Raw genomic sequence first — 12,800 nt, forward strand, 5'->3', positions numbered from 1 at the left:
AGAGAGTGAGAATTAGGTGTTCAGTCAAAGTCTTGTAGAGGGCCTATGGCAGAACAGTGAGAGTCTTGTGGTGGCTAATAGTAACATTCAGGATGAAGCATCAAAGTGGTGTTGGGAGAGGGCGTGCATGAGGAGGGTTTTGTGGGCTGAAAAGAGGCGGATATTGTGGAATAGGATATTGTACTGCTGTTGCAAAATGATTAAGGGAGAGAAGAGGTAGTGGATGGGTAGCTGGATTGAGTTTAATGTAGGGCATCAAGATAGGTGAAAACAGAGTGGACCTTGTTGCACGTATAGACAGTTTTTGTGTTGAGGTGGAAGACAGAGTGGAAAGCAAGGAAACTCTGTTGTAGGCTCTGGGGCCTTTGGAAAGAATGGCTGTTTTGAAGAACTATGATCATAAAATGGATGAAATCTCCACCTGTGGGAGGTGGTTGGAGGGAGTTTAGGGGTTGAAGGTTGAAGGGATTGTTTGTAGATCTGATGGGAACTGTCAGCTCAGATTTGGCAGGTGGAGGTTAAGCCTTGCACTTGGAAGATAGGTCAGGTGGGGCAAGTTACACGTATCACATAATGGAGGATAGTTAAGCTTATGAGATTGCTCGAGGAAATGGGCGAATTTACAGTGGGGACAGGTGGAAGGGTTTCTGCATTCGGTGGCTTAGTAACCATATGCATCAGGCATCTATGGCAGTGGTAGGATTGAGGACAGAATTTGGATGGCTCAATTGTGTGTCATTGATGATATATCAGGCCCACAGAGGAAAGGGTGGTCAATTGTGGATGAATGTTCAGTGAAGATGCGGACTTTGAAGGGTGGACCAATATTGTCCAAAATATGGAGTGCTATCTGAACTTTGAGGTCAGGGTGGGAGTTGAGCTCAACGTCCACCTCACCCAATGTGGTCTCAGAGTCAGTGTGTTTGACCATAGCAGTCGGGGTGAAGGGACAGCGACAAGGTTGTGGCTGCTTGGTCCTGGTGGTTGTGGGAAAGGGTGTGAGGTTTACATAAGGACCGGAAGTGACACGGGTGATCTTCTGGAGAAGCTTGATGCACAATTCTGGATCAGGGATTTAATGAGGACAGTGTCTTTTCTTTTTGGTAATCTGAATGATAGGTAGGGAAGGGATGTATTTTCTGATTTCAAGAGGGATGGTTTTAGGTTTGAGGAAGTAGGAGTCAAGATGGGAGAGTAGGAAGGTATGAAGTTCTACAGTCATAGTCGCTGATGGGATGGCCTGGCAGTCGAAGTCTGAGCTTCCATTTGTTTTGGTATTTTTTGGGATAAGTGGAGGGATAGCATCTGTCCTGAGGCCTTTGGAAACCTTCCTGGCAGGTGTAGGTAAGGAGGGAGTGGTAGGTGTAACTGGGGATAACAGATGAGGGGTTTGTTTGGAAGGTGGTATGGATGAAGATGGCACCACAATACAGAAACTTGATGCAGAAACATTTGGCTGTGTTGATGGAGATGGCGCAGGTGGAGCTATGTGTGGTGGTAGAAGAAATTCAGATGCTGGCCTTATGCTGGATCTGAAGAGGGTACTACTGAGTTTAGCGTGCCTGGATGGAAAAGGCCAGATAGAAGGGGATAGGCCTGATGGAAGGTGGAAGTACTCCAAGTGATAGTTATAAAAGAATTGAGAGGGCAGGTGTAAACAATGATCGTTGTTGGAGAAGGCATGGTGTCAATGAACTTACCAGTTGATGGATGGATGACAAAGTCGACGGCTGCAGCAGCAACAACGATGGCAATGACGAAAATGATGGAACAGCAGCAGTAGGGAGAAGGAGATGGTGTTCAATAACTAACCCATTCCTGTTCCACAGAACACAGTTCTCCAGCTTTTTCCTTTCTTACTTACTTTGAACCATGATTTTTGATTACATTATATAGGTCTGGAAATATAGAATATGTAACGGAATGAGGACACATATTTAAAAGAATAGGCATTAAGAGAGTGGTAACCTTTGCTTAAAAGAAGTCCATGTAATTGGACTTAGTTATAAAGCTTCTGTACCTTCACTTTGTTCTTTATCTAGTTAAATTTGAAAGAGGTTTAAAAGTTAGCATTAACATTTCACACTGCAACAGTAATGACAATAATTCCAGTATTTGAATGCTATAAAAACTACAAATCATCAGCGTAGTACAAGCCTATAATGTAGTAAAGCTCAGGAAAGGAAGAAAATGCTACTACAGTTTTTTCTGGAAGATAATTTTTACAGTCTCTAATTTAATCTGTCTTATTTCATTCAGTACTTACAGCCAGAGGTAGTAGAGCAGCTATCTTCACTTTATCATTCTGGATTTCATAGAGAGGAGTGGTTGAAATTATAGAAAGGAACTGCTCAATTATGTCCGAAGACAAAACTGGGTCCTGGGCCAATACCATCCAGCATTCTGATACTGACCTGTTAACAAAAGAGTGGTAATTGCAGCAGTGGAAGTGGTGTCCGTAGTAGTAGTAGTAGTAGTAGTAGTAGTAAGTAAAAATATAAAAGTGTTAAAATTAAACTTACAGGTCATATGGGAGTCGCTGAAGCAGCAGTGCGGATACCACAGACTTGGGATGATGATGTGCCAGAGCCAAAATTGCTCTTAGACCACCATTTCGAGTTTGTACATAATGTACATTAGACAGCTGCTTGAGAATGCCATCTAAATTAAAATTGTCACAGTATAATTAATGCATAATAATTAAGCAGCTTTTAAAGAAAAATCATGCAAGAAGAGGAAAGAGTGAGGGATAGGTGAGGGAGAGAGGTTTGGAGGGGGGTGGGGTTGAGTGGTCAAAACCTTTTTTTAACTTGCATCACAAGTAAAAAAAGAAAGATAATATTTACTTAATATTGCTACCTGAATGTTACAACACTGTATTGTGACAAATGATTAAAGGTCATGTATAAAAATCAATGAAACAAACCATAGCATGGATTTTAAAACACTAGGCTTTTTTATTTCTACAATTTTAAACATTTCTAGTAGAGGTAATTTTCCAGTAAACAAAAAATGTTTGGCATGATTTCTGTACTTATTCTGCACACGATGACAAAATTTCTAGTTGATGCAATGAATGGGTACTCATATGACTGGCAGTTAGCCCTAAATGTGGAAAAATGAAAGTTATTGTGGATGACTAGGATGATCAAATTTGTAAGGTTCGGACACATGATTACTAGTGTCCTGCTTGACACAGTCAAATTGTTTAAATATCTAAGTGTAACATTGCAGAGAAATATCAAATGGAATGAGAATGTGAGAACTGTGGTAAGATCTACTTTTGTAGATCTGACAGTGGTAAAGGACAAACCAACAAAGTAATTCTGTAGTTATATAAGCAACCCTAAATTTAAGGTGCGTTACCAAAGTTGTGCTCTTTTGCAAATGTCTCCTTGTAGTCCATCTCATTTGACAACAAACAGTATTTTTAATTTCTGATTGTAAAACAAAACCAATGGTTGGAACCCATAGAAAGTGATTGGTTGAGCAATTCAATATTCAAGTCTGCATGCATTTTACAAGTTCACAAAAGATAAGAGTACTTATGTTTAAATAAATAAACATCAAGCAATTACCAACCTAGTGCAAGCGTTCCTATCTGAAGTCATTTCTGTATATTGTGTGTCAGTGTTACTGCTTATTTTATCAAGTGATCTCATCTGGCCTCATGAAGCTGAGTGGACCTCATTCCAGGAACTGAACCTGGGATCTCCACATTAGTAACCAGCAATGCCAGACACTAGAGCAAGAAGATGGCCATATGCCAACAGTCATTCATAAGCAATTCTATTATTCTGCCTCCCCCCCCCCCCCCCCACAAACACACAACTAAAATCAACTAAAATATATGATGTTAGTATGATATTATGCGACCTCCTTCAGTGCCTCCCATCTGGACATCCAAATGGGGAGATATTTTAATTCCAGATTAACTTTTACCTTTAAGGATTCATCATGCTAATTATGAAGTTTTTTTTTTTTGGAGATTTTGAATATGCTGTGGCTTCCAATTGTTTTCTATATGCCATAAAAGGCTGCCATAACATCGGGAATAAATGTCATGAAATGTTTACTAGTGATATCTCCTTCACTGAGGTAACATCGAACCTCACTAAGCACCTCATCTGCCCAAAGCCATTGTACAAAGGTATGCTGAAAAGTAATGCCTCTGAATTTTTTATCCCATTCTCAATATCAGTTGAGGTATTACATGTTATACATATTAACCATCCAACTTTCACACTTTGCTGATGGCACTAGAGCGCTCTGAATTGTAGCTGTAATGTAGCAACTACATTATGTAGTAATGTATTAGTGTCTCCTCCTTTATATGGCCACACGCATTTTTTTTTTCTTTTTTTAGTAACAACAACTTAAATGCTTCATCTAATTTCAAGGAGAAGAATTTCACGCCACCCATAAGGCAACTTGAATAAACTATTTACCTTTTACTCAAATTAAGATAAGACGGGGCACTTGAAATGACACTAGGTAAGTGGACACATGAACATTATACACAGAAGGCAGCGAGTCACCGAGAATGGGGAGGCGCAATAGTAATGCAGCTGGGAGTTATATGGTGGCGGCATTTGTGGGGGAAAGTCGGGAATATCTAAAAGTTTCTAGAACAATCTTAACATCAGTTTAAAAGCATTCAGAACAGTTATGTCAGAGGGTAATCCCTGTAGTAGTCTGTTATGCAATAGCTTCAGCTCTCGCAAATGAAATAAAATAGCCATCAGAGTTTTTAACCTCTCAAGTTAAGAATTATTTATTTTACTACTATGCTACAGGAAGTAAGGAAGAATAATACATAAGGAGTTATATTCCTCTGTTACAGTTCATAGGCTTTCATTCAATTTCAAAACTGAGTAAATTTAATGTGTCTCCCAAGAGCGGCCGCATATGTTCTATGGAGAGGGCTGCTAGGTAAGATGCTGATGTACTTTAAATAATGAGTCACTACTGAGCTACAAGAATGTTCATTTCTGATTTAATTTTTACTTCTGGAGTATTACCACTTTTTGGACACTGCTGCAAGTGCCCGAAACAGTATCCATGTAGCGACAGGTTATTCCACATTTATTACACCCAAGCATTGTGTGCGAGTAGGAAGTGACTTTGAATGTGTACACGAGTATCATTTCCAACTGTGACAATCTTTAGAATGATAGTAGGACCACTTTCTCGAGTTCTTATGCTGCATCAACATGCTGGATAATTGATTCTGCTTTGCACTTGTGAGAAGTTCTGAAGTTGTCTCTTCTGGGCTTAATCATGCAGGTGGATGACTGGTTGCTCGTTAGAAGTATTCAGTCCTGATCATTGGTTCAAGCTTCATAAGATCAAATGAGCTAAATTGTATTTTAGAATTGTTGTTGAAAGACCTGCATGGCAGTGCAGTTTTCGTTCAGTACAAGATTGATTACGTGAGTTTTTTCTGTGTTATACTGATGCATGAGGTAAATGTCTGGTGTTTTAGAAATGGTTGATGCTTGTATGGTTTCTTTGGGCAGTGAGTACTTGGTTCATGAAAAGGACTACCTTTAACGAGATTGACAAAGTACCATAAAAGGCAAAGGTGTTCAACTGAGCCTGATCTCTCTTGTGTGCTCTCATCTTAAACAACAGGTGACAAACAAACCTGTAATAATCAACCCCTTGCTACTGTAAACTGCTGATATCAAGTGGACAATATGCCTCACAATTATATTTGATGATTTACTGCATTTCTAACCTGGTTACTTAAGGCTAACCAATCCTAATTCCCAGCTGACCTCAAGTTGTTATGATAACCTTTAAATACTTACAGTGTATGGCTACAGAGTGGAAGTTAAGTGCTATTCTTGAGTGCAAGTGAATGAGACTATAAAATATCAGGGTTTGTGGCATTCATATAAATGTGAGATGGCATTTGGCATGCTGCTCGTCCTGCTTAATGAAGAAAATGGCACCTATGCACTCAAGTAACAGGGCACTGACATCCAACCGAAATAAATCTTAGAAATTTACTTTTACATTTTGTTGATATAATAGCATTCTTCCAATTACAGTGATAGTCAGGGGGGGGGGGGGGGTTACTTAATATGTTTCCTACGACAGAACTGTGCCTGGGTTGTGTGACGTAATTGTCGGTACATGAGAAACAGTGTGCAGTGAACAAGTTTCTGAAAGCATGAATTCAAAGAGTTTGTTCATACATGGTGCATCTGTCCTGCTAGACCACACAAGCACTGGGACATGTGCAACAATCCAATGCCTTGGGTTCATTGTCATTCATTACCCTCCACACAGTCCAAACTTGGTCTCCAATTTTCATCTGTTTGCAAAACATGAACACCTTCAAGGACTACACTTTGGTGGTGATGTAGCAGTGGAAGCAGAGGTGATGATGTGGCCCCATCAGCAAAGTCAAATATCCTACAGTGACTGTATCAACCAACTGGTCTCTTACTGGGAGAAACATGTTCATCACCAGGGTGACTATGTTGAGAAATAAATATGCAGACATGAAGAATAAAGGTGTAGAATGCTAATAACATTTACCTTACTTAAAAAGCTTTAAGAGTTTTCACATAAAAAAAATTCAGAATATTGCTTTTCCACATGCCCTTGTAATATAGAAAAAAATTAACGATCGCAACAGGCGATGTTACTGCCTTACTAATAAGCAGGAAAGTGGGAGAATCTTGATGAGAAAATCATATGAAATGGAGCGGATATAGCAAGAATCTCTGAAATAAGATAGCAGAATGGTTTGTTTGGAAATGTTGAATTCAGAATACTTTATTCTGGAGGAAAATTGTTGACACAATATTAGGACAAAAATCAAGGATAAAGTGATATCAATGAGATATATAGATGAAAGGTTGATAGAAGTGAAGATCCAAGGAAGGAAGAAAAATTAAGTGACAACACAAGTATATATGCCACAAAATAATAGACAATCTGATGAAGTAAATGGTAACTATGACAAGGGCAAGGAAATAATAGGGAAAGAAAAGAAGCAGCCACTTTTAACAATAATACGTTACCAGAATGCAGAAGTGGGTGAATGTCGAAATGGAAAAGCTACAGGAAAATGTGGCTTTGTAAAAAGGAATGAGCGGAAGAGCTCTTGATGCACTTCTACTAAAGAAATCATTAATCATTGAAAAAACATTGCATGAACAACTCAGAATAATAATAATAATAATAATAATAATAATAATAATGAGAAGAAAAAGAAGTAGAAGAGTTGAGCTAATCCAATTAAGTCACAAATATTTATGAAATTGGCTACATTTCTCTACAGGAAGGATTTAGAAATTGTTTGGAAAATTTCAAGACATTATCAGGAGTGGAAATCATTTCAGCTATATCATCTGAAAACTTGAAAGAAATTTTAATGAGGGAGGACAAAAGAAGATGCAGGAAAAGTATTTTGTGAAAAATCCTAGGAGAAAAGAACTCAAATACACAATCCATCAAACTGTAGTCACAACAAACGGATTAAAACTGTGGTCTAAATCTAGAATTCAAAGAAAGGTTGAATTTCATGGTCAGTTCTCTTAATGACTGAGCTATCTATGCACAACACATGAACCTACTGTCACAGCTTTAGATCCACCAGTACCTCTCTCCAGCATTCCAAAGTTCACAGGTGTTCTAAATATCCTACAGGGCTAGTAAAGAGGTAAGAGAGAGGTATCAGTGGAAGTAAAGGTGTGAGGGTGCACCATGAGTCGTGCCTTACCAGCCATCAGAAAGAGCACTGCCTGCTTTGAGTTTCCATCTGGCATACAGTTTTAAACTGTCAGGAAGTTTCAGAATAGTGGACACACGGCTTCACAGTGGAAGAGTAATTCTGGAAATAATGGATTACTCTCGAAAACTGTATGTAGAAAGCAGCAGAAGAAACAACTGATGTTAAGGAAGAAAATAACATTATGAAAGCATGAGTAACACAGAAAATATTGGAGAAGATGGGAGAAAGAAGAAAATATAACAATTCTGTAACAGAAGCAGATATAATGCGATATAGGCACTGGGTAATTAATTTTGAAAACAAACTGGAAAGCTTGAGCACAGTGGCTACAAAAAAATCTGAAGCAACTGAGGAACATTAAAGGGAGGGAAGATGCACTGTGATGAACTGGGAAATAAAGAACCTGTTACTCAGAAAGAGGAAGGGAAACATTATGTAAATGAATAAAGATGAGCTTGGAAATGAAATTCCAGAAAATCATGAAATAATCAATGAATGGTAGTAATACTTAAAAGAATTACATATATGAGGCAAGGGGTCACTGAGATTCTTTGGATATGGAGAATAAAAAAGAATTTAGAATCATTATGAAAGCAGTTAAGATGGCACTTAAGGAAATCAAATGTGGAATGGAAGCAGTGGAGATGGGATTCTGATTGAACCTGTCAAACATTCATATCAAGAAAAGGTGGTAATAAAACACTTACACAGATACATTTACAAGAAATGTGTGGCCAGATGGCTTTACAAAAACAGTGAAGTCAATAGAGAAGAAAATGAATGCTACAAAATTCTTCTATGAAAGGTGAATAAATAATTTTAATCTTAAGTTGAGTGGGGACAAATGAAGAACAATTTGGTTTCAGAAGAAGTAAGAGCATAAGAGATGCAAATAGACAATTACCAACGACTGAACACAGATTCCTAACATGACAGCATCTATTAGGTTCACTAATGCCTCTTTTAAAATAAGTCTAGAAATTGGCAGCAAAAGGCAACATCTGTCATTGTACAGGTAGCGAGACATCCATACATTGTTCTCGTACAAAATGAGTACAGTTTTAGAGCAATAGGTGGCTTGTGCATCGAGAAAATTGCAGCCCAAGCTATACTCGTGCACAGTCTTTGGAACACAGTGCTGTGACCTACGCTTTGCTTGGGCTCGGTCTCCAAAGTGTTAACTTCATGTACCAAATATGTGCAGTATCCAGTAATGGGTCATGTAATCAAGAAATAAAAATATAGATATCTATTGCAAAAGAACTTTTTAACACAAGAAGCGTATTCTGTGCTACATTAAATAAACAGCAAAGGAAAAAATTAGTTTAGTGATAAAAAATGTGGGTTGTGCTAGACCTGTTGGACACAAAACATGCAGTACATCCACAGACTGTTCTGTCAACAAATGCAATGGGAGGAACGTTAGGATTACAAAAGTCATTTTCATATATTGTTGTCTTACTTGGTGTAAAACATGGACCCTGACATGAATACAATATAAATACTTAAAGCCTTTTGTAGTGTGAATCTGTAAAAGAATGGAAGACATGAAATGGGCAGATAAATAAGGAAATAAGTTGTATTACACAGGATGAGTGAAAAATATAAATACAGTACTGGAAACAATCAAGAGTAAAAGAAATTGGCTAGGACACAAGATGAGAAAAAAAAACTGCATCATACACAATGCATTAGAAGGAATGGTGACATGGAAGTGGACCAGAGGAATAAGATGGCAGCTGATTGATCACTTCAAGATAAATGCATCACACACACACACACAGAGCTTTGAAAAGGACAGTGTACATCTGGGAGGAATAGAGAATGCTGAAATTGAAGTAACAAACTTTACTTTTCTTCTCTCCTCCCCTCCCCCTTCATCACCATCAATTCTATGAGCAATGTGAGTCTCTCAGAGTGGGAACAATGAAGTCTTAACAGCAAGATCTTCACAAAAGATTAAAACAATAATAGTTACAATAATAGCAACATGAGACTGAACCTCATTGCTGTTGAATCTGACCACTTTTAGTTAGACATACATATGTGACAGATCACAAAATGAACCCAACCAACCCAAAATTACTTATGATAGCCGTTGCTGACTTTAATCAGTATCTGTAGAATCAGAATACAAGGAAAAGAGTCATGATTGTATTGTCCCCTGTCTATAGTTCATAGATGGATTCATTATTCTGATGCACATACGGTATATCTAAAATGGAGATGGAAGACAAAGCAAGAAATTGATTACTGAATGTGTGTAAACCGCACCCCCATGCACAAGCATGCACACAAAAATTGGCTCTGTTATTTGTCATGTACAGTTGCAACTAATGTAGCAACAAATTGATTTAGCTGTTTAACGAGAGTCGGGCGTTAATGCAGCATTTGTAGTTTCAAACAACAGAAAATCCAGGACGGAATGTAACAACAATATTATGAAAAATATAGTTGCTATCCACCATATAGGAGAGACGGTGAGTCACAGATAGGCACAACAGAAAGACTGCTACACAATACTTTCAGCCAAGGCCTTCGTCAAAAATTGACCCCCCCCCCCCCCCCACACACACACACACACGCGTCTCATCATGCCCTGAAATGAGAAATGTCCTACCCACTATCCTTCTGCCCCCCTCCCCAGTGGCATTCTGTCACCCACCGAACCTACACAATATCCTCATCCATTCCTACACAACCTCTGCTCCCAACCCCTTGCCTTATTGCTCATATCACTGTAATAGACCAAGATGCAAGACTGTCCCATACATCTCCCACCACCAGCTACTTCAGGTCAGTCACAAACATCACCTATCCCACCAAAGGCACGGCTACCCGTGAAACCAGTCAGGGGATTTACAAGCTAAGCGACACCCACTGTGCTGCATTCTACATGGGCACGACAACCAACAATCTGTCTGCCTGCATGAATGGCCACTGACAAACTGTGGCCAAAAAACAACTGGAACACCCTGTTGCTGAGCAGGCCACCCAACATGACATTCTTCCTTTCAATGACTGCTTCTTCACAGCCTGTGCTATCTGGATCCTTCCCACCAACACCATCTATTCTGAATTGTGCAGGTGGGAACTCTCCCTGCAATATATCGTATGTTCTTGTAACCCTCCTAGCCTCAGCCTTCATTAGGCATTGTCCTTACCAACCTAGTTCCTCCCCTGTTCCCATTACAGTACTACACAGTCCTCTATTCCACCAATGCACACTGTCTGTTTACTTCTCTCCTTTTCTGCTACCCCCCCCCCCCCCACCTTCTTTCTCCAAACCTCTGTCTAACATATTGACTGCAGTTAGCGGACTTACCCCCTCTCCACCTCATCCCTGTGTGTTCACACAGCAACATTTTACTGTCCCCCACCATTACCATGCTATCCCTTCCCCTCCCTGCCCGTCTCTTCCTTACCCCCACCTGGTTGTCTCTCCCATTATGCACTGCTGCTCATAGCCTGACTTTTTTCAGCTGCCAGAGACTGGTCATGTATGTGTGAGTTGCATTTGCAGGTCTGTGTATGTTTTTTGTCTATTTTTGACAAAGGCCTTGTTGGCCGAAAGCTTGTTTTCATAACCGTTGTAGTTTCCAACATTTCCTCCACTTGCTTGAAGTTAAGTCATTCCACATCACTGACAGTCCTCCATATTCTTGTTGTTGTAGTCTTCAGTCCTGAGACTGGTTTGATGCAGCTCTCCAAGCTATTCAATCCTGTGCAAGCTTCTTCATCTCCCAGTACCTACTACAACCTACATCCTTCTGAATCTGCTTAGTGTATTCATCTCTTGGTCTCCCTCTACGACTCTTACCCTCCACGCTGCCCTCCAATACTAAATTGGTGATCCCTTGATGCCTCAGAACATGTCCTACCAACCGATCCCTTCTTCTGGTCAAATTGTGCCACAAACTTCTCTTCTCCCCAATCCTATTCAATACTTCCTCATTAGTTACGTGATCTACCCATCTAACCTTCAGCATTCTTCTGTAGCACCACATTTCAAAAGCTTCTATTCTCTTCTTGTTCAAACTACACTCCTGGAAATTGAAAAAAGAACACCGTGAATTCATTGTCCCAGGAAGGGGAAACTTTATTGACACATTCCTGGGGTCAGATACATCACATGATCACAGTGACAGAACCACAGGCACATAGACACAGGCAACAGAGCATGCACAATGTCGGCACTAGTACAGTGTATATCCACCTTTCGCAGCAATGCAGGCTGCTATTCTCCCATGGAGACGATCGTAGAGATGCTGGATGTAGTCCTGTGGAACGGCTTGCCATGCCATTTCCACCTGGCGCCTCAGTTGGACCAGCGTTCGTGCTGGACGTGCAGACCGCGTGAGACGACGCTTCATCCAGTCCCAAACATGCTCAATGGGGGACAGATCCGGAGATCTTGCTGGCCAGGGTAGTTGACTTACACCTTCTAGAGCACGTTGGGTGGCACGGGATACATGCGGACGTGCATTGTCCTGTTGGAACAGCAAGTTCCCTTGCCGGTCTAGGAATGGTAGAACGATGGGTTCGATGACGGTTTGGATGTACCGTGCACTATTCAGTGTCCCCTCGACGATCACTAGTGGTGTACCGCCAGTGTAGGAGATCGCTCCCCACACCATGATGCCGGATGTTGGCCCTGTGTGCCTCGTTCGTATGCAGTCCTGATTGTGGCGCTCACCTGCACGGCGCCAAACACGCATACGACCATCATTGGCACCAAGGCAGAAGCGACTCTCATCGCTGAAGACGACACGTCTCCATTCGTCCCTCCATTCACGCCTGTCGCGACACCACTGGAGGCGGGCAGCACGATGTTGGGGCGTGAGCGGAAGACGGCCTAACGGTGTGCGGGACCGTAGCCCAGCTTAATGGAGACGGTTGCGAATGGTCCTCGCCGATACTCCAGGAGCAACAGTGTCCCTAATTTGCTGGGAAGTGGCGGTGCGGTCCCCTACGGCACTGCATAGGATCCTACGGTCTTGGCGTGCATCCGTGCGTCGCTGCGGTCCGGTCCCAGGTCGACGGGCACGTG

The 12,800-nt window shown here is 40.7% G+C and overlaps 1 protein-coding gene across 3 annotated transcripts in view; it reads right to left on the minus strand.

The window, feature by feature from the left end:
- The window catches only part of LOC126236902 (maestro heat-like repeat-containing protein family member 1), a 295,906-nt gene that overhangs the window by 124,343 nt on the left and 158,763 nt on the right, over positions 1-12,800 (minus strand). For all 3 annotated transcript variants that reach the window (XM_049946551.1, XM_049946549.1, XM_049946550.1), the window contains exons 20-21: positions 2,523-2,661; positions 2,267-2,414 (exon numbers count right to left, since the gene is read on the minus strand). In XM_049946551.1, coding sequence (XP_049802508.1) covers positions 2,267-2,414; positions 2,523-2,661 — 287 coding nt within the window. The remainder of the gene's footprint in view (positions 1-2,266; positions 2,415-2,522; positions 2,662-12,800) is intronic.

Source organism: Schistocerca nitens, chromosome 2, assembly GCF_023898315.1.
Source record: "Schistocerca nitens isolate TAMUIC-IGC-003100 chromosome 2, iqSchNite1.1, whole genome shotgun sequence".
Classification (NCBI taxonomy): domain Eukaryota; kingdom Metazoa; phylum Arthropoda; class Insecta; order Orthoptera; family Acrididae; genus Schistocerca; species Schistocerca nitens.